At 43.8% G+C, this 22551-nt stretch overlaps 1 protein-coding gene across 6 annotated transcripts in view; it reads left to right on the top strand.

Annotated features, from left to right (window-relative positions):
* The window catches only part of DISP1 (dispatched RND transporter family member 1), a 169236-nt gene that overhangs the window by 142217 nt on the left and 4468 nt on the right, over positions 1 to 22551 (top strand). For 3 of the 6 annotated variants that reach the window (XM_032838792.1, XM_032838791.1, XM_032838793.1), the window contains 5 exons: positions 7284 to 7313; positions 12626 to 12749; positions 13695 to 13822; positions 14556 to 14653; positions 16617 to 16714. In XM_032838792.1, coding sequence (XP_032694683.1) covers positions 7284 to 7313; positions 12626 to 12749; positions 13695 to 13822; positions 14556 to 14653; positions 16617 to 16714 — 478 coding nt within the window. Of the gene's footprint in view, positions 1 to 7283; positions 7314 to 12625; positions 12750 to 13694; positions 13823 to 14555; positions 14654 to 16616; positions 16715 to 22551 lie in introns of those variants that run through there. The other 3 variants (XM_032838794.1, XM_032838797.1, XM_032838795.1) reach the window with 3 other exon arrangements.

Genomic DNA, 22551 nt, shown 5'->3' on the forward strand with positions numbered 1-22551 from the left:
GGCTCTTCTTCATGTTCCCTCAGAAAATTCCCATTTGTTCTCGTCAGATTCCTTTCAGCTTAGCTGATTTTTTTAACCTTGGGCTTCCAGCTGAGAAGGAATCTCTTCTCTATCCCTATTATTTTTACAAAAGCTGACCTTGTGTGGGTTTTGCTTTGGTCTTTATTGGATCTTTTGGCAGTGGAGTCATGTAAATTTAGTTTCTAAGCTACAGGATAAATGTGAGCAAATGTAGTTAAGAAAATTTCGTTTCTCTATATACTGGTGTTCTTAAAAGCATAACGAAAGAATTTCTGTGGATGGTGAGCACTGGCCTGTCCTCCTGGCCTGCACAATGAAGATGTCACAACAGCTGCGAGGTATTGCTTACACTGTCGCAATTCATTTTGATACAGTAGATTTTTATTATTTTTGTAACTCCCCCTCAAAGGTTTTTTGGTTTTGTTTTGTTTTTTAAGTAGCAGATGTGACTTTCAACCTTCCATACTCAAACTTGTATGATAAAGAGTAATTTTGTAGAGGCAATGTAATCCCAAATATGTGGGAAATGAATTTTAAGAAAGGTGAATGATGTGTCTTATAATCTTGAGCTCAAATAATTGTTTTCACGATGAGCCAAATATGGACAAGTCAAACCCAAAACTGGGGACCAGGAGAACTTGGAGGAGAAGGTGACCAACAGGTTAGTGAAGGATGTTTGTGTTTCTGCTATGGTCTCTGTCTCACCAAGGAAGGCCCTGTCCTCGTGGAAAACTGGCAACTTCGACTTGAATTCAGATGTCCCTTCACTGATGTTGTGATTAACATACATGCTCTTATTTAATATAATTTGTATAGTTTGTGTTGAAAATGCAAAAATGGTTTTACTTTTTTATAGATAAGATCCATAGAATTTTGAAAGTGAGAAGTGTTTCTGTGTCTTAATGAGAGCGATTCAATGTATTTGTTGAATCAGGTTTAATGTCAGTCTCAAACATGTGCTTACAAAACTGTGCCCTCAACCTCCAGACCAGACTTTTGGACAATCTCTCCATCCAAATCGTCACTAACTTCTCTTCCATGGGCCCTACTGCTATTTTTAGTTCATTCTATAAAGATGTTCAATGTCGTTTTAGGCATTTTTGATTGTAGGTCATCATAAAGGAGTATTAAACACCACCGAGTATGGAAGTGTGTTCTAAGGTGCTTAGGATGGATCAACCTGCTTTAGTCAGCATTTCACCAGAATGTTTTCTGGTCATACCATATATATTTATGAAAATACATACTAAGAATTTTTATTCCCATATTCATCAAATTCTTCACTAAAGGAAGCTAGAAGTTATTCTGTTTCTTTCTCCCATTGCTGTGCTCCTGGACCACGCACTAGCTCCGAGCCGGGGCTCCCTGAGTCTTCAGTGCTTCTCCTTGGAGTTCACCCTGTACTCCAGCTCCAGATCATTCATCCTAAAATAGAGTTTTCAGCCCCACAGCAGCCCTTGCCTCATTAGGCTGCCCCCAAACTGTCACTGTGACTCAGCTCCTTCTGCTTGGGAAGGTCCTGCATGATGTGTGAAGTTTGCTTTCTGTCTGCCTCCTGTCACCTCTCTGAGCCCAACCTAACCCCCAAGACCTCAGTCACATTCTGCTTCTCGCGTCCAGTTCAGTGCTATTCTCTGGATTACTCTGTCCTCACCTTATCTCCCTGTTCCCTGTCCACTCCATGTTTGCCCTATACCTTTAAGTTCTGCTTCTTTTCTTGTATTATTCTCTAGCTATTTTTGTCTGGATGTCATATCTTCCTGGCAACTCTCCAAGGCAGTCGCCCTGGCTGGGACTGTGTAGGTCCTGCCCCAAGGCTACTGAAGCCCATCCCTGGTGAGGAGCATGGGACCCTGGTCTCATTAAGCCTCCAAGGAATTCATTCCGGTGACGATCAGATTACTTGTCACTTAAACCATGCAGTAAGTGTTTGAACTGAGCAGAACTACCAACTTCATATTAAATGGATTTTAAGTTCTTTGAAAATTATGATCTGTGTGTAGTGTTACCTCTTTTCATCTAGTTTGTAGTTAGTCAGGATTCTGTATCAGTGAGAGAAATTTTCAAATAAAATATTTCAGTCACACATACCTAAATGAACAGGTTCCCAATTTCTCTTTATAAAAATTCTTTCACTTCTGTTTAATTATACTACCGATTCACGAATATATTCTCATGAATTCAAAAATGCAAAGTAGAAATCATCCTTGATTCTTTCCCCTGGGGTAAAGAGGGATATTGATTTGCCGAGTTCCCCTCCAAATTTTTTTAATACATTTACATATTTAGGGGACCGAGCCTGTGCGGCTCAGTTGGTTGAGCATCAGACTCCTGGTCTTGATCTGAGGTCATGATCTCAGGCTTGCGAGATCGAGTCCTGTGTCAAGCTCTGCGCTCAGCACAGAGTCTGCTTGAGATTCTCCCTCCCTCTGCCTCTCCCCACTCTCTCTCTGAAAGAAAGAAAATCTTTTTAAAAAAAGACAATTTCCTCATACTCAAGCATTTAATATGTACTGAATGTCTTTGTTAATATTTATAAAGTGCTTGTGTTTGTGAGATGCTCTTTAAACGGCAGTCCTCCACTGCCGGCCCTTTCGTCTGCCCACATGGTTCATTTTGTGCTTCGTGTGGTAGCTGGAGCTCCTTGGTAGTAACAACTCCAGATGCAAAATGACCCGTATGGAGTGGACGTCTGCAAGCATTCTGGAAGTGCATCACCCCAGCACACCCACCTCTGGTACATGAACGTCCAGGGTGCTTGTTTCATCTTCTCAAAGCACCCGAGGGTCCCTGAGATGATCTGTGCAAACACTGGAGGACAAAGAATGCTTTTGCTTTTGTTGGAGAAATCTTTCAAGAACACTCATCAGGGTGTGGATTCTTTACTTTAAGGTACTTTCTTCCTCACATACCAGTGCTGAACTGAAAAGTTACTATTTGCAAACTGCCCTCTTTTACAAAAAGGCAATATGGTGCAATCCAGTGGGACAATTGAGACAAAAACGTGCTACTTTAGGCACTTTCTTACTTAAATTTGACTACAGCCACGAAGCAGAAAGTATATTTCCTTCAAAGCATTTTCACTCTTCAGAAATATACAAAGCTATGTCAGTGTTAACCAGACTTTGGATCATTGTTCAGTGAATCCAAATATTGATCATTAGGTTGTACTCCTGAAACTAATATTATATGTTAGTTATACGTCAGTTTTTTCAAAAAGGAGGAATGGAACAGAATGGAGAACCCAGAAGTAAGCCCAGGCTTAAATGGTTAAATTAGCCTTTGACAACAGAAACAAGAATATCTGATGGGGAAAAGACAGTCTCTTCAACAAATGATGTTGGAAAAACTGGACAGCTGCATGAGGAAGAATGAAACTGGACCACTTTCTGACACCATACACAAAGATAAACTCAAAATGGATTACAGACCTAAATGTGAGACCTGAAACCATAAAAATCCTAAAAGAAACCATTAGCAGGAAATTCTTTGACATCAGCATTAGCAACATTTTTCTAGATATGTTCCCTTGCCCCGAGGCAAGGGAAATAAAAGCAAAAGTAAACTATTAGCATTATACCAAAGTAAAAAGCTTTTGCCTTTTTAGCTTTGCCTTTTAGCTTTGCCAGCAAAGGAAACCATCAACAAAATGATAAGGCCATCTATTAAACAGGAGAAGATATTCACAAATGGTATATCTAATACCATTAGGGCTTAATATCCATTTTAATTATTAATAATTAATGGATATTAATACCCATTAATATCCATTAAGCTTAATAAGGGCTTAATATCCAAAATGTATGAAGAACTTACACAACTCAATACCAAGAAAATCCCAAATAATTCAGTTAAAAAATGGGACAGAGGACCTGAATAGACCTTTTTCCAAAGAAGACATCCAAATGGCCAACATGAGAAGATGCTCAACATCACTGGTCATCAAGGCAATACCAATCAAAACCACAGTGAGTGATCACCTCACACCTGTCAGGTTGGCTAAAATCAACAACACCAGGAACACCAGTTGCTGGTCAGGATGCAGAGAAAGGGGAGCCATCATGCACTGTTGGTGGGAATGCAAACTGGCACAGCCTCTGTGGGAAACAGTATGGAGGTTCCTCAGAAAGTTCAAAATAGAGCTCCCCTACGATCCAGTAATGGCACTGCTGGGTATTTATCCAAAGCAAATGAAAACACTGATTTGGAAGGAAACATGCATACCATGTTTATCACAGCATTATCTACAGCAGCCAGGATACAGAAGAGCCCAAGTGTCCATCCGTGATGAATGGATAAAGAAGATGTGGTAGTGGGGCTCCTGGCTGGCTCAGTCAGTAGGACATATGACTCTTAAGACTCTTGACCTCAGGGTTCTCAGTTCAAGCCCCACATTGGGTGTAGAGATTACTCAAAAAAATAAATAAAATACTGCAGTTTTAAAAAATAATTTAAAAAAGAAAATGTGGTTGGTATGTGTGCACGCGCGCGCGCACACACACACACGCACACACTGGAATATTACTTAGCTATAAAAAAGGGTGAAATCTTTCCATTTGTAACAACATGGATGGACCAGAGGGTATTATACTAAATGACATAAGTCAGACAGAGAAAGGCAATTATCATATGATTTCACTCATATGTGGAGTCTAAAACACAAAACAAACAAGAGCAGAAACAGAGCTGGTTGCAGAGGGTAGGAAGGAGAGGGATGGATGATGGGGAGAGGGAGGTCCGGCTTCCAGGAATGGGATGAGTAAGTCCCAGGAGGGATGGCACAGCACAGGAACACAGTCAGTGCTGTTGTCATAGTGAAGAGTAGTGACAGATGGTAGCCACACTCGTGTGACTGCAGCATAACGCACACACTTGTCATGTCACCATGTCACATGCCTGACACTAACATCACAGCCTGTGTCAGCTACACTTTAACTTAAAAAATAAATAAGAAAAAGTATAAAGAAATAATGCGGTTTTCCCCCATGGCTTTGATGTTCCCAACCACTAAAAAGAATGACTTAGAATTTGTGAAGCCCGACACTGTCTCTTTGTAAGTTGTGATATTAATTCTGGAACTTTGTCAACAGGAGCAATCTAGATGGGTGGGTGGCAGGTTTATGGTTTCCTAATCTCCTTTCCCTCACCCTGCAATCTCCTACTCTATCCCCAGACATTGTTACAAAAGAGAAAACACAAGGGAAACAAACACCCTTTATAGCTCTTCTACATTTTTTCTTTCTTGTTAACTTTCCTCTCATACTTCTTTTTTTCTATTGCCTTTTTAAAGACTTCCCTTGCCTCTCTATCTGCCTCATCCCCATCATGGAGATAACCCCACTCCGTACCTCCGTGCTCCCTTCCTGAGGACTTTGCAGGCTCCTTAGTTGTGCCCTTGACCGAGCGATGTGCACACAGCACAATTCACTGCCATCAGGGTCCTGGAGCCACAGTCCCCAACTGTTCTTGTTCTCAGGTGTGAGGTGCCCAGCAGCTTACTCCTAATTGCCAGGACCCGACTGACAAAGTTACAAAGTGCTTTCTTATGAAGATTGGAGCTTTGCCTATAATGATGTTTTTGTCACCCACTCGTGTACAAAAATGCATTCTGGAACTGGTCCTCTGGGAATGGCACACAACCCAATCTCATCCCTGGGACTCTGTCACTGAGCAAATGCCGTCTGCTTTGGGTTTTTTTATCCCATTAAAAGAGGCTAAAACCTAACCAAAGAACAGGCAGGTATTCCCACCTGAGATTATTTCTGTTTGTTTGGTTTTGGCTTTGAGTTTACATGGTATTAAAGGTGAATGAATTCTGGAAAAGACTATTTTGCTCTGTAATAGAGGTTAGATTTGCTTGTTTTTAGAATTGTTATTTAACAACACAAGACTGAGGTTAGATGAAACTCATCCTGCAGGTTGTATTAGGTACAGATTAAAAGCAAATTGGAAGGATTTTACAGATGGAGGAAGACAGCTTCTAGTGGATGGAAGTGCAGGGAATGCCTTGCTGGCCTCCTCTGCAGGTGCCCTGTAGTGAGAGGTGGCCAAGGAACCATCACCGATGGCGAAATCAGATGGGTCTCCTGTCTGCCTGTTGTCATATCATTTCACACATCCATTTGTTGTGTCAAAGGGATTTCATGTGTTCCCACGAGGTATCTTGGTGGTAACCCGTTTTCCTTATACAATGGATCTGACCATCTCTACTTCCCTAAATATCACACAGAATAAAGTCTTTATTTAAGCAGAAAGAATGTGAGGAGTCTGTGGGTGTTTCTGCCTCTAGGAAGAGGCATTCATAGATCCATGAATCTATCTGTTAAAAAAAGAAGTTAGTGGGGGTGAGTAGGAGGAGAGAAAAAATTTACATTTGTTATGACCCAAAATCTATAGAATGAATTATCATTTCTTTGCAACTGCTGAGTACTATCTGTCCCAGAGTCGTGGCTCTGAGGGTCGCTCTAGACCTAGAGACAACAAAGTCTGTTGGGTTCAGGAGGTCGTTTTGAGGATGTATGATTTGAACACTGTGAGTAAAATACTAAGGGTTCGGGTACAAGTGATTTGCTTCTTTGTTCAGTGCCTTACTCTCCCACTCTGTAAAAGTGGTTTTTCTCTTCAGGCTCAAGAGAAGCTTCATCACTGGTGTTCAGGTAGCATGTTCTTTAAAAACCAGTGTGTGGAGGCACTAAAAGCCACCAGCCACCAGTACACTTTCAATGGACTAATTGAATGGTTTATGAATTATATCTCAATAAAGGTTAAAAAATGAATATGTAATTATAATGAAAATATGGTGTTTTGCTTTTTGAGTAGATTTACCCTCCAGATTAAATATTCTTCATAACTTCTTGAGTAGTAGCTGTTTTGAATGAAAGCCCCTTTTGAGCTCTTCACTGACTCCATGGTGTCGCTCCTTCCCACTGTGCCCTCGGGTCTGTGGCATCCACACGCCTCTGCCCCTAGCATCTGACGAGTGTGCTTATCCAGCCTGTGCGTGCCGGCTGTGCCTTTTCTTGTAATTATGTCATTTAATTCAGTTGTCAAGTCATCCATTTATATGTCCGCGTCCTGGGCAGCTGCTCTGACACCCTCCCCTTTCCCTGCCCGCCCCCTCCCCCCGCCCAGTGCGTGGGGACTCCACCTGCATCTCCACCTTCATCTCCACCTTGTGCCTTCACACAATGCCAAGTGCACATAAAAATCCTTCATGTTATGATGTCCTGTTTCTGACTGCTTTTCCTCTGCTTTTTTTTCAGACCGTGCAGACCTTTCAAATTACCAAGAAGGTAAAGTAAGCTGTATCATCTCCTTAAATGATGAAGTTACTTGCATACTTTCCTCTTCAATCCTTTGTTCACATGTTGCTGCTGTTTCTGCCTTCCTCATTCATATTTTTATGAAGGAAAAGTACATTTCCCCTGACTTGGCTGATTGAGTAATCCTCACTCCCAAAGGAAGTTTGACCTGAAGGTAGAAGTTTAGTCTTTAGATTCTGTTTGTGTTTAACCATCTACATTGGCTCCTTCCATGGGTCCCTTCCTTCTTTTCTTACTTGCCAAGGACAGAATCACTGTTCTTCCGTCTGCCAGGAGTTGAGTTTGTAGCCCTTTGTTCCAGATGGGTTGTCTGTGTTTCTTCCCCAAAATGTGGTTACCATATTAAAATGGAGGTATTCTTTCATGTGGAAATTTTGAAGCTTTATCTTTTCAGTCAAAAAGCAGAATGTTAAATGGGTAAGTGTTTCTTTTAAAAAGCCTGGTGATGTGCTTGTAGGTGGTGGTTCTAGATGTAGGTGACTATGCAGTCTTTGAAACTCACCTGCTAGGGAAGCACTGATGACCAAAGCCTTATCCTCTCTTTTGAGTAGAATTACTACATAAATTTTCATTTGTAAATTCTCTTTGCATTTAAAAATTATTTATTTTTAAAAATTGTGCTAAAATAGTATATAAAATCTGCCATTTTAACTGTGTGCAAGTTCACAGCTCTGTGGCTCCAAGTTCAAGTCACTGTGGGCCATGGCCATGGTCAACTCCAGAACTGCCTTTGCCCTGCAGAGCAGAGACTCTGCCCCCATTAAATAGCAGCTGCCCATTCCTCCCTCCCCCAGCTGCCGGTGCCACTGTCTACTTTCCACCTCTATGAAAGGGACCCCGCTGACACCTCCCGTGAGTGCAGCCCCATGGTTTCTACCCTGTTGGGACTGGCCCATGTCACTCAGCAGGATGCCCTCCATGCTCATCTATGCAGTGGCAGAATGTCCTTCCTTCCAAAGGCTGAATGACCGTCCATTGTCTGGATAGACTGTTTATCTAAGGAAGAGTTTATAGAACTAAATATGGCATGTTAGGAAATGAATTTCCATTTTTCTACAAATAATAGAGCCCTCTGTAGTGACTATGAGTTTTGCATTTTGAGGACATTCATTCGTGTTTTTTCTTTTATTAGATTGGTATTTTTACAAGTCCTTATGTCTTCTTTTCAGTACCTGCACATACAAATACAACTTCTTCAAAAAAGCCTTTTCTGATTCCCTTCCACTAGCTGAAAGTAATCTCTGTTGAATTCACAAATATTTATCTGTATCCCTCTAAAAACACATACTTCTTTACTTGGTTTTGTAAGTATTTGTAAAGTTGTCCGATTTTCTGTATCAGGTTCTGCGTCCCTTAAGGGTGAGGTTTGCATCTGCCATGTTTTTACTCCTTGACACCTGCGCCCTTATTCTGTGACGCTAACAGCATTGACTTTGTTACTTCCAAACAAAGAGAGAATTCTGTATCCTGTGTTCTTCTGGGAAATTCCACAAGTTTCAGTCAGTCCTCTCATTAAATTGATAGCTGATGTCACTAGGAAAACTATGATTAATAACATTTTGAAATGCTTGCCCTTAAGGGACAAGAGAAATAAGGAATGGTTAAGAGAAATAGAAGGGAAAAGAAAAACAAGGAAAAAGAGATTTTCAGGAAGAAAGTGTTAAATACCGCAAAAGTGTTAAATAACTGAAGTGTCAAATACCGCTCAGTTGAGGGCGAATGGAAACCAAAAAGAGGACTAGTCTGTTGGCTTTGGCAGGTTCGAGAGAGTGCAGCCGGGCTGCAAGGGGTTATGGGTAGGGTATTCAGTCGGGAAGGGGGGCCTGGGTCCAGGGCACTCAGACTGTGTGAAACCCTGATTTCTGCTCAGAGGTAAGGGAGAAAGGAGAGCCTGTTTCTAGAGAGGCCAGGAAGGGCAGAGGAAAACAGCTTTGTGAGCTAAGAGAGGAAAATACCTTGTGGAGGCCCATTGTGGTACAAATGGCCCATTTAGAACCAGCCCCTACACCATGGCCCCAAGCAAAGGTTAACCCTGAAAGACACTTCATGAATTTGTTGGGATAGTTACTTCAGGATCTCTGAGCGTGAGGCAGGATACTTGTGCAAACTGCCATGTGGGTGACAGCCTGAGCCAGGAAGCCGGCTGCATGCCTGCATGGATCCCCAGCTCAGCCGCAATACGTGTCCCTGTCCTGTAGAAGGGACAAGTGCCTCCGATCTGTGTCTTCTCTGGGACTTAGCATCCTGCAGGGCCTCCCAGAGAACTCCTCCCGGTCACCAGCTGGGAAACGCTGAGGTACAGAGGCCAGTGGCATCCGCAGTTACACTGTGGTAGCATCTGGAAGTTTCCAGAACGAGAGTGGGCACAAGCAGGACAGGACTACGTGAAAGCAGGAGGAGGTATCACAGTCAAAGCAGTGGGCCTTTTGACACATCTTTCCCACACATGTGGTTCATTTCTCAGAAACATAACGCACAAATACTATATTCTTTTTACTTAGGTACCATACAGGCTTTGAACCCAGGCTCATCAGGAGTGGGATTAGTGAAAAATGTAACGGTGACATTTATAGGCCATATTTAATTTCCTTTGCTTCTCCGGTTTTCCTGCTTTATTAGATTTTTATCTTAGTATTACAACATTGTCTGGGTTTCATATTGTACATGTGACTTGTGTTTCTCACGTGGTTCCCATGGCTAAGCAATATCCAGTGCAGGCAGCCATCACGAGGTATCGAGGAGAGACCCTTGTGGATGTCGCCCCGCAGTGCTCAGTGGGGTGACTCCAAGAAGTGTGAACAGTATCTCAGGAGAGCTTCGCCTGTGAGACACTCGCTGCAGGAGGAGGGAGTTGGAGTGCCCTTTGGAGTTGGAGCAGGTTTGGAAGAAGCATACGGCCATCACTAACACCATGAAGTTTCCATGTGCAGTCCATGCACACACATGGCCTAGGACAGGAAAATCAAACCCCAGTGTGCTCAAGGGGAAAAAAGCAACGATTGAAAGGGGTGTTCAGGTTGCGTGCGTGTGCAGACTTTTCAAGAACACAAAACAAGAAGTCATCTGGGGAAACTGACCCACGGAGAGAAAACGAAGCACTTCCGGGCCCAGTGTCCCCTGCTGTTAATGTGTTTGTAGGTAAGAATACAGAATTTATGGCCCATTTGCAAGGAGATTGGTCCAAAGTATAGGGAGTAATTGTCTAAGCCTGGGGCCATTTTCATTTCACAGAGCTGATATTTTAAAGATCTAAAATGTAAAGAACTCTTGTTAAGGCTGAAGCCAAGAACAGAAAGTCTCAAGTGTGCTGTTGACAAAGGACTAGATTGCTTCCACACTGGTTGCTTTCATCCTGAGTTTGCATTTGGCGGAGGAGGAAACAGAGTCCGGGGAGACTATCAGCACTGGGCGTGTTCTGGAAACAGTGTGTACCTTTGAGCAAGCCAAATCAGCCTCCATGATTTATATGTTTTCATTACATTCAGAATTATGTTCCAAGGATTATCCATCTTAGCTGGCATAATTTTTCCAGAGTGAGTTGTTAAATTCAGAATTTGCAGGCTTGAGAGTAATGCTCAGACTTGGGGGCCTATGGATCTCAGTGGTTTTGCATCATGAAATAAACTGTTAGTGTGGCTTAGATATTCAGTGTAAAATGTGAATTTGGGGGTGCACACTCTTGTGGCAGTGGACTTAGTCCTGATGTGTTTTGTCTCTCTCGTGTTTGGAGCAAGAGACAATATCATGGTGGTTAGGAGGCCCCTCTCTAGAGCCAGATGGCTGGGGTTCCTATTTGTGACTTTGTTATTGAGCTACAACTGACATAGAGCATTATGTTAGCTTCGGGCGCCCCACATGGCAGCTCAGTATTTGTATGTGTTATGAAACGTTCACCACAGCAAGTCTGCATTGTATCTGCCATCACACAGAGGTAGAGAATTTTGTTTTCTTGTGATGAGGCCTGTTACGATCTTCTCTCTCAGGCCCTTTCACATGTGCAGTCTGGTGTTGCCAACAGTAGTCAGCCTGCTGGCCCAGCTCCGTGACTCAGAGCACAGATCCCAACTGTGCTGCTGCGCATCTCAAAAAGCTGTGAGAATTAAGTGAGGTGACGTGTGACACGTAGGAGCCACTGGTAAGTGCAACCGATCATTCTTCCTGCTCCTGAGACGACCTTGAGAAGAACAACACTGAAAAATCCTTATGCAAGTGTTCCCTTAAAGCAGAATTATGCTGTATTTTAATTTCCGTGTTAAAATTTCATTTGAAGTCAATACCAACAGAAAGCCAGATCCGTGGTGTTGCGTGATCAGAATGGAAACACAAGCAACCTTGTCTTGGAGACAAACAGCAGCTTTTCTGAGTGACGTTTAGAGCCTCCAGCTTCATTAAATCCTTGGTCTGACTTTAAAGAAATAACCCAGACACATAGGAGTAAGGAGCCAGAAACAGCCATCATAGCAGTCAAGTGAGCTAATATTGTCAAGGATTTGAAAGTAATTGTCCACAAGTGAAATGCTTCTTTTTTCTCTAATAAAAATTCAAGAAACCTGAAGTTGACAAGATTTTTTAATTTTTTGAAGAATTCTGTTCCATCAACTTCTGTTCAGCACAGAGCTCATATCAAGATCTGCATGTGTCACTACAGTAAGACCCAGGATCTTACAGAAGGGAGGGACGCCTGGAAGAAATGACTCCGACCTGGGGCAGGGTTGGTGACAGGGAGGGGAAACCGACACGCAGCTGCTGAGGTTGGTTGGAGAGTGAAGGGAGGGACAGGTACTCATGGGGCGCCTTCCAAAAGGTGCTGGTCCAGGTGCCAATATGACACTAAATGAATTCAGAAAACAGGTATCTCTCTCTCCTGGAACTGAGGCTGACATGTTCGTTATAGTTCCAGCTGGAAGGAAAGTGGTAGGTTTGTGGGAAGTTTTGGGTTTGGTTTGGTTATTCTGAAGATGGATACATGAGCCTCTTTGTGGGCTGAGCTCTCTGAGAACTGCCAGAGTACAAGGATGGTGAAACAAGTTCCAGAAGAGGCTGTAGGAGGATGGGTCCTGGGTTCCAGTATGTTCTCACCCCACGCGAGGGTGTAGATTGGTGATCTCTCCAGGAACAGACGTAGATGTAAAATGCTGTCTGTCTTATCATCTCTCTGCATCTTTGATTGATAAACTCCGGGACTAGGTCTGAACAAGGAGGATTTAACACATTGCTCTCTCAGGCAGCAAAGCCTCTATTGCTTCTAAGTGGCCTCCTGTGTGCTCCTCTCTGCTCTGCAGCTACGCGTCCCTGATAGCTGACTGGCCCGTGGTGGTGCTGGGTATGTGCACTGTGTTCATCGTCATCTGCGCCTTGGTTGGGGTGTTAGTGCCTGAGCTTCCTGACTTTTCTGATCCACTGCTGGTAAGGACAATTCAGCCCATCAAATTGCTGTAGCCCACAGTTATCTCAAGAAATTCAGTATTTTAAAACATGTAACATTGTGTAATTTAGTATCCCATTTCTTTTTTTTTTTTTAAAGATTTTATTTATTTATTTGTAAGGGACAGAGGGAGAGAGAGTGAGCGAGCACAGGCAGACAGAGAGGCAGGCAGAGGCAGAGGGAGAAGCAGGTTCCCTGCTGAGCAAGGAGCCCGATGTGGGACTCGATCCCAGGACGCTGGGGTCATGACCTGAGCCGAAGGCAGCCGCTTAACCAAACCTTCTCAAGCCATCAGGAGGAGTATGCAGCTCTCTTTCTGAAAAGTAAACCCTTGTCATCCTATTTTCAGGTTTTTAAAAAGTCAAGGAACTTGCTCACCATTACAGACCTGGAAATTTTGCTTCTTGGCTCCCACGTTTAAGCTAAAAAGCAATAAAATGGAGAATCTGCATTACATAAAAGTATTTTCATAAAGTCTTTAAGACTGAATGTCTCTTTTTATTCCCCCCCCCCCCGAAAAGTGAAAGGAATTTCAATTTTACTAAGAGATAGCAGGGTCTGTTTTTAAGTAAGTGTTCCCATAAAACACTGTAACGTGCATGTCATAATTCAATTACACCTTAATTTTTTATAACATCAAAGTGAGTATTTGCTAATTGCTTAGGTATGATTTTGGAAGAGAAGCTCCAGATATGGTTATTCCTCTTTGCTGAGACGGGTCACCCACCAGAGAACCAAACTGCCTGGTCATGGTGAACAGCAGCTGCCGTCTTGCTCAGTATTGTCCATTCCCGGGGCAGTGCGAGGAGCGTCTGTGTTTCTGTTGAAAACCACGTGTTGCCCCAGCATTGCTTTCCCAAACTGCTGTAACCATTCATAGCCTGAAGAGAAATGCACTAATGGGAATTTGTAATATTTTGTCTCAGGGTTTTGAGCCAAGAGGGACTACAATAGGCCAGAGACTGGTCACGTGGAATAACATGGTGAAAAATACAGGATACAAAGCAACATTAGCAAATTATCCTTTTAAATATGCAGATGAACAAGCCAAAAGGTAATTATTTATTAATTTTTACCCAAAACATTACTTGATAAATTCCGCTGGTAAGGATTGCCTAAGCAAGATGATTAAATGCCAGTGTGTGGCTCAAAATCCTTTGCCACTGAATTGGTTTACATTTTTGTTGTCTTTTAAGATTTTGTTGTATTAAGGTAAAAAAAAAAAAAAAGGAGGATTTAGGTTTTTTTTTCTTTTACAGAAGTGAGAAAATTAATGTTGGTTGCTTATATTAATCCTTTTTAATTTTTTTTTAAAGATTTTATTTATTTATTTGACACAGAGAGAGAAAGACAGTAAGAGAGGGATTACAAGAAGGGGGAGTGGGAGAGGGAGAAGCAAGCTTCCGGCTGAGTGGGGAGCCCGATGCGAGACTCTATCGCAGGACCCTGGTATCACAACCTGAGCCAAAGGCAGACACCTAATGACTGAGCCACCCAGGCGTCCCAATCCTTTTAATTTCAATTAGGTCATGGCTGTGGTACACCATTACTGGTATCCTTATTGGCCTTAAAAAACTAGTACTTTATTTATTTTTACGTTTTTATGATTGCATTGTGGTGGACACACATAATTTAGCTTCGGATATGTAAGAGCAATTCAACAAGTCTGCACCCTACACCGTGCTCACCTCCTCTGCCACCCTGCAATGCTATTACGACATTGTTGACTACATTCCCTATGCTATCACAAGTGCTTTATTGAAGATCACATTGTTGTTCCATTTCAGCCATCGGGATGATAGATGGTCGGATGATCACTATGAAAGAGAGAAAAGAGAAGTTGACTGGAACTTCCACAAAGACAGCTTTTTCTGTGACGTTCCGAGTGAGTGGCATCCTAGGTGAACAGCCCCTTGGGGCTCCTTGTACTCGAGATGGAGCATGAGTAAATCAAGACTAGTGGGTGGAGATGCTGGGCACTGACACAGATATTAGCCGTTAGTTTTTCTTCTCAAGGTCAGTCAACCACTAATCTGAATTTATTTACCTATAATAAAAATTAATGAGAGTATTGAGTTAGATTCAGTTCTAAGGAAGATAAAAAATATCAAAAAAAAACTTGACCTGGCACCAAATTTCTTATCATTTAAATGTATTAAATTATTTTTTAAAAATATTCTCAGTGCGATAACAAGTACATATTTTTGGATTAAACTCTAAAATAATCTACTATATTATCAGAAATATACTTAAGTTTTGTTTTCATTCAGAAGCATATATAATAGCCTTCTCTGTGCCTTAGGCATTAGAGATAGAAAGATGAACAGAATATGGTCCAGAGGCCCACAGCTGGAGTGCCTCAGGGACCAGCCTGTCACGTGAATGCATCAGACAGTGGGATATGACATCATGTTATGGAGCGCAAATTGCTGCTACCTAGCTCCACAGAATGTGGCCTTGCAGGCATGAGGGCCCGGATGTATAAGAACTTCCCTGAGGTCAGAAATCCAGATTTTAATGTAGCATCGCTAGGTCTCCAGACACTGGCAGCAGGTTGAATAACCAGCATCTGCTGTGGCATAGATCACAGCCTCGGGGACACCAGTGCATGGGGAGCTGGCTGCTTAGCCATGGAGAGCAGGCGTGAGGACCTGCAGCCTCTCCGTCAGTGAATCTTCTTACCAGTGCTTTTTTTAATGCAGCTTTTTAAAATTGTTGTTGAAAATCCCCCTAAAATGTGTATTTTCCTGTCTCGTTAGAGGACCTCACTGGACCTCCTGATGTTTCTAGAGCTAGCCGAGGGTCTCTTTCACTGTATAGTAACCGAGAGATGAAAGTAGGTAATTAAGGAGAATTCTGTCCTTTGTTTGCATGGGTTTGTTTCACTCTTCGAAATCAGTCAACATAGATAATGGCCATTTAATGAAGAAAAGGGTTTATAAAAGAAAACTTCATAATCATGAATAAAAGCTCACGTAATAAAGCTTTATTCATAAATTTGCAGATTGGTTTTCTTTGTCATCACTATTAGGCATTTTAGATAACAGAAAGTGGGTTCACTCTGTTTTATCATATGAAGTTCTTCTAATTGCAGAAGGAGCAGAAACAGCACTAACTGACCCGCTGTTTTTCCTTTAGTTTTCACACTTGTTTGAGAGAGATGTGCTTTCAAACAAGAGACGAGGGGTCAGAGGAGCTCCTCATCGCCAGAGCTGGGGCGAGGCAGGACCTGGTTCCACCGCTTCTGACCCCAGGGCTGGGTTTGCCTGTCCCACAGCCGGCCTGTGTTAGTGTGATTATAATGTATTTATTCTAGACTCTGGTGGCCCAGAGACCATGGACCCAGCCAGAACGTGGAATATGTCTGCAACCCTGGCCCTCGTTTGATATCTGGTTGACTGTTTTTAGTGCTTTTAAAACGATTACCTGCTCTCTTTCCTCCCTGGTTAGCTGCCCAAGAGAACACCCACTCTTGATATCTCCTAATGGATCCTTCTTGGGTTTTACACCCCATTCTGGTGACATGTTTCAAAATTTAGAGGGAGGCATTCAGTTAATTTTGTGCTGAGAGTTCTTATAGATTACTGTTCCTAATCACAGTCTGATCAGAAATGGATGTTATATAATGCCTACGAGTTTTCAGATGTTGTGAGTAGACAAAGGCTGTGAGCAGAAACAATATTATAGCATTGCTTTATTTTTTTCCTCCTGGAATTTATCAAGGAAAGACTTCCTGCTGTTAACGTCTTGTCCCACTGCTTCCCCACTCTGAGTTGCTCCTGAATGCTGAATCTGATGAAAAAAATGGACAATTATAAACCTTTTTCTTTTCTTTTTCATGTCACCAGGTGACCGATATTCCAGAGTAGTATTTACTTCAGCTGGAGGGGAGACACTATGGAATTTACCTGCCATTAAATCAATGTGCAATGTAGATAATTCAAGGGTATGTAAAGAAAAACTGAAAATGTGTTGAGAAAAAATAAGGTTATATTTTTGCCAGTCTGTTCCCTGCTGACCCTAGTGACTTGTGGAATGACAGTACTTACTTAGGCCTCACTCCTGGGGACCACACGCCCGGGGCCAGCTCGAATACTTGTAGACCCCAGGATCTGAGCACCTCCACCTGGCCCCATCTTTGACACTTGCTGCCTTCTTCAGCAAAGAGCACTTTCCTTGCCACTGCCCCATCTCACAGCTCAGACTTGGTCTTTTCTTCTCTTGGGTGCTGTCTCTCCAAAGCTAGTTGCCGTGTCTCCTCCTGAGGCCACTGTCAGCATTTCCACTCCACAGTGAACAACCAATGGCAACAGTGGGTATCTGGGGCAGATTTAGGGCCCAGGATGGGAAAGGGGACATCCAGGGGTGTAGGTGTCTCTGTAAATGATGAGGAATCCAGCCCAGATTGTCCTGAACTCTGAATATCTTGAAGACAGAGGATTCAAAACAAAAAGCCGTCCATCCTCAGTCTCTGGAGCCAGAAGACGTCAGCCCCAGAAACTGTGACATCGGCCTCCAGGCCTGGATGACGTGTCAGTTCTGTGTGCTCAGAGGTGTATTCTCCCAGGAGAGTTTGCTGTCTGCTGTCACTGCTGCACCTACCCAAGCTCAGGAACCAGGCAGAAGAGGAGCTGGTTGTATGCCTAGTGTGACTCTAACGTGGAAACTCACTAATAGCAGGAAGTGTCATCATATGCCCTCCTGAGAGCTAGACTGACCCCTGGTGCAGGGCCCTGGGCTGGCCACAGGGCTTCTCGGGGAAGCAGGCTGGGGCTCCCCCCTTGGGTCCCAGGCCTCCTGACTTTATTCCTTATTCTGAAAGACTCTGTGTTGTCTGCCGGCCCAGCTATTAGGATTTTCCGTGAGCACCATCTTTTCTCTGCCCAGTTCAAACAGGCCAAAGTCACCAATCTCCCCACACAAATCGAGGTTCTTAACCACTGGTCCGTTTTTATCTGCAGGACTTCCCGCTCGGCATTCTCACCCCTCCCTGTAGTCAGCCTCTGACCTTGGCACTTGTGATGCGACTTCACAGACGGTGACATGCTGACCACACTCAACAGAACGATTCAGGAATTCCACACCTTCTAGGCCTTGATTCCCTACCTTTGCTGTTGACCTTTAGACCTTCCCTCCCGCAAAGGCTCTCGGGCCACCGGATCCACACAGCTGATTAGTAGCTGCTGGGTGTTGGGTATTGTTGAATTTGAATTTGTCAGGGTGTGTCTCAAACACTTGACGGGGTTATTTCATTTAGTCCTCCTGACGTTGCTGTGAATTGAGGATCCTCTGAGTGGAAAATAGCATATAGGATACAACGAGACAAGGGAAAGGGGGTGGTTGTCTTCTGCACGTGATGCATGGCAGGAAAGAGACTCAAGGAAGGCTGGGTTCAAATCCCCATCTACCTCTTAACCTCGGCATGGACTTCTGCATTCAGAACACAAGCAAATAAAAGGATTTAAAGAGTCCTCGTGGCCTGGAATGAGCAACAGCCTGATTATGAGTGCCGCTGGGCTCTGCATGGACCCAGAGACTATCAAGCCCATGAGCACTGTGGACACTTTGTAGACACTTTCATGAATGGAAGCAGGACATTATTTTGTACACATGTGAATATGTATCAGATGCTATCAGATGATAAAAATCAGCATGAGTAGGTGGCTCATAGGAAGGACTACAGAGAAGGCAAAATGGCTAAATTGAAGGGAAAACCATGGGAGGAAAAGGTAAAGCCACACATGTGACTTCTATGCAGTGATACATGCCCACAGTCCCCCACACTCACTGGTGGTGGCTGCTCACCTGTCCCCTCCTTCCCTGGCCACCGGAGCAAAGTGGAATTCGAAGTCGGTGACAAAAGTCACAAAGAGGGCAACAAGCTGCAGTTTTAGAAGAAGACTGGTCTTCCCGGTCCTAACGAGGGGAAGCACCATCTCCGTGGCCCCCCGCAGAAGAAATGTGATGTCATGCACAAAGTTCTTAGTTAACAGCATGTTGAGACGTGCAGTCATGAATCTGAGCTGATTGCTAAGCCACGTCTCAGGCTGGTCACAGGAGAACTTATGGCAAAAGGTATTTTTGTAAGAAATTTAAACAATGAAGTCTAAGTGTGTGCCTTCCCAATGGTCTGACTTGATCGCATTTGCAAAATGTATGGACTGTGGAGGGAGCAGTGTGCCCCCTTGTCTGAGTATTTCCCTCTGTGGACTCAGAGTCAGCAGTGAAGGCCCTGAGTTTGATTGAGTGTGTGATTCCTGGCGGGAACACGACAGGCACCCAGTCCTCTTCTGAAAAGTTGAGAAACAGTCGCAAAACGTGTCTGCCTGAATGGTCATGCCAGTTACAGACCCACAACAACAAATGAATAAACAGAGGGTCAGGGCCCCAGAATTCTGCCTCACAGAGCAGGTTATCATTTTACTTGTTCAATATTGTTTTACCAGTTGCACACACCTTTCTATTTCCAGTCTTGGCCTCTGCAGCAAGTGCCCAGCGATAACCTTCTGACAAAGGAGTTAATGTGTCCCTTGACACCCTAAGTGACAACTGATGCATAGCAGTTCAGCCTGCAGATTATTACTGTACCCATTCCGGGTCTCCCAGCTCGAGAGCCTTTACAGAGTGCTGTCTAGCCTGGTAGTAACACAAGCAAGCTGTGTCCCCAGGCTACTGGTCAGCCCGTCCCATCCCTTCCCCTCCCCTGATCTCATGGCTCTCAGCCACCATCAGGGGATGGGACACACAGCAAGTGATACCAAGCAAAGGAGCTTACCTGCAGCTGGTGATCGGCACGGCGTCTCGGGCCAGATGTGGCCATTGTCACCTGCCTGTGTTTACAGCACATGGAACTCCAACCTGAGTCCATTTCAGTTCATGGTTCCAGTGGGCTTTGGTTTCCAGAGTGCTTCCTCAGAGAATGCTTGTGTCCTCAGGAGGCTCAGCCGACTCCCCAGATCTCCCTCCCCAGGGATGTGCTGGCAGACCTCCAGAGTATGTTTCTCAGATCTTGACTCTGCTGGAAACCCTTCTCCCTATTCCTTAGTCTTTGCGCTTCATAGAAGTTAGAACTCAAGGAGAGGCTTTGAAGAGGAGATTTGAAAGTTAGTGCCTGCCATCGTGTTCACTGCATAGGCTCTATGGACACATGAGACCCCCTGAAGCTTAGTGGATCCCAGAAAATGGGCCTCTTGATGCTTGTTTTAAAGAGGGCTGGGGAAGGTGCCTCGTTAGTGCAGTAGGTAGCACATCAGTCTCATAAAGAGGGCTGGGGGGCCCCTGGGTCCCTTGAACTTTAGTACAAGAGGGGTTTGCCACATGAGAGGAGAGTGGATGGGATCCCATGGTAGGGCACATTCTTTATTCTCACTCTGTTCTCGGCCTTTTACAACTTTTGCCAACTTTGCCAGTAGTTTTAAAAGTTAAGGTGTCATTTAAAACCCTGCTCGTTTCTTCTTCTTCTCTCTTTTCTTGCTTCCCCCTGCTTCTAAATCAGCCTCACCCCCGCTGCGGTCAGGCAACAGGTGTGTACACAGACATGTTATAGCCACAGCAACAAGACAGTTCCCAAGAACATCCAATCTATGACTGACTAGAATGGCAATGGCTACTTTCTCATGAGCTACAAGAAATTATTTCCACTAGCTGTTCTTAGTTTGATAACTTAAAAGATGTTGAAATCACTCCAGTGAAATCTCTTTTGCAACAACGTGGCAGAAAGTACACCTTTTGTGTGAGGATGTGCCTGCTCTCAATCTCTTCCAGCCCCGTGATGTAACAAATGCCGGAGTGTCTCACCACCCTGGTCGCATACCCCAGGCTGGTGTCGCCATCCCATCACCCAAAAACTTGGGCACCCCCTTGCAGGTTCGCACAGACCCTGACACACAGTATGCTCCTTTCCACACTAAATCCTGATTTCTCTCTGTCACTGTGAGCAGCTCTGGAGCAAGAACCTCTGTACCCCCCTACCCTTCTTTGTGTGTAGGTGCCCAGTAAATTCTGTTTTCTCTTTAGGATAGATAAATGGATGTGAGGATGGAAGGATGGAGGGATGAATGCTGGATGGATGGATAGGTGGATGGATGGCTGGGTGGATATGTGAGTGAATGAATGGGTGGATGGGTAGTTGGATGGATGGTGCATGGATGGAGAGATGGATATGGAGAAATGGATGGATGGATGGTGGATGAATAGGTGGATGGATGGATGGGTAGATGGATGGTGGATGGGTAGATGGATGGATAGGTGGATGGATGGTTGGGTGGATGGATGGATAGGTGGATAGATGGTGGCTGGATGGTTGGTGGGTGGATGGATGGATGGATAGGTAGATAGATGGTGGATGGATGGATAAGTGGATGGTGGGTGGATGGGTGGATAGGTGAATGGATGGATGGTGGATGGGTGGATGGGTAAGTGGATGGTGGATGGATAAGTGGATGGTGGATGGATGGATGGATGGATGGATGGTGGGTGGGTGGATCGATGGATAAGAATACAGGGCTTTCCTCCATGAGAGCCTAGACAGTCTCTGGGGCTCCCTTCCATTAGATTCAGGTGTTGACACCCAGCTCAGGGTAAAAAGTATCAGTCACAGCATCTTTTCTCTGTCCTTGTTTCTAACTCTGTCAGAGTCCTCGAGGACTGTGTGGAAGGTGGTACATCAACCAACTATACCTGCGAACTGGAGGACTGGCGCTCAATGGCTTACTAGATTCTAGTTTTGATATGCCTTTGGTCTGCATTTATCTTGTCTAACTTTTTAATCTTTGGTCATGCTCATATGCAAACCCTGCTACTATTTGAAAAGGTTATTCGAAGTCATTTCTTTCCAGGCTTCAGCTGGCAACCCTGTTCCCTTTCCATTAACATTTGGTTCTTCAGGCAACTACAGGTGTGAAGCTGTTGGCGGGCTTTGTAACGGACACGATCATTTTCCTCCTTCTGAGACTGTCCAGTGCTGAGGCTGTATCCCCTTTCTTCTCACTCACCAGGCTGACTCCAGGGACTTGTGTGATACTTCTTTGTGGGATGGGAACTGATTATCTGCCACAAAACCCAGAACGGTGCTATCCCAGGGTTTTCTGTTACTTATTATTAGGTGGTTCCGTTTCCCCCGATTTAGCATGTGTGAATATTTTTATTAATTTTATTTTAAATTAAATAAATTATTTTAAATAATATATAATACATTTATTTTAAATTTAATTAAATATTAATCATCCTGTGTTATAGAATGTCGAATAATTATTGCTTTTTAGAAATGAGCTGAAAATTAAGCCTTTGTTAAAGTAAACATTTTAGTATACTTGAATAATAACCCTTTTGGCTCATTTGTCTTTACCTTCAAAAGCGTCCCCTTTTAAAATGCTTTATTATGGAAATTTTTAAATGTATGCAGAGGTAGACTAGTATAATGACTCCCCCATGCAGGTCGCCCAGCTCCGACACTTGGGGTACACGGGCAGTGTTTTGTCCTCTGTACCCGCCCCCAGGACTGGTCCCACCGAAGCGGCTTGACGGCCTGGCCTTCGAGGGGTACTGGGAACAGGGTTCTGGGATCATTCTAAGTTCCAAAGACTATTTGTGCCAATGATCCCTATGATTGATAGAGTCAGCTTTAATAAAGGTAGAGAACAGTTTAATCACGGCAGAGGAAACACACTCACGCCCTTTCTGAACTTTGGAGTCTCCTCCCTGGAGCAGCCTTTGGTAAATAGAAATGAGTGATTGCCTTCTACAGAAAAGCTCTGGATGTAGTTCCTAAACTCAGCCTCAGGC

This window comes from Lontra canadensis, unplaced genomic scaffold (genome assembly GCF_010015895.1).
Source record: "Lontra canadensis isolate GAN:19392208 unplaced genomic scaffold, GSC_riverotter_1.0 scaffold106, whole genome shotgun sequence".
In the NCBI taxonomy this organism is placed as follows: Eukaryota; Metazoa; Chordata; class Mammalia; order Carnivora; family Mustelidae; genus Lontra; species Lontra canadensis.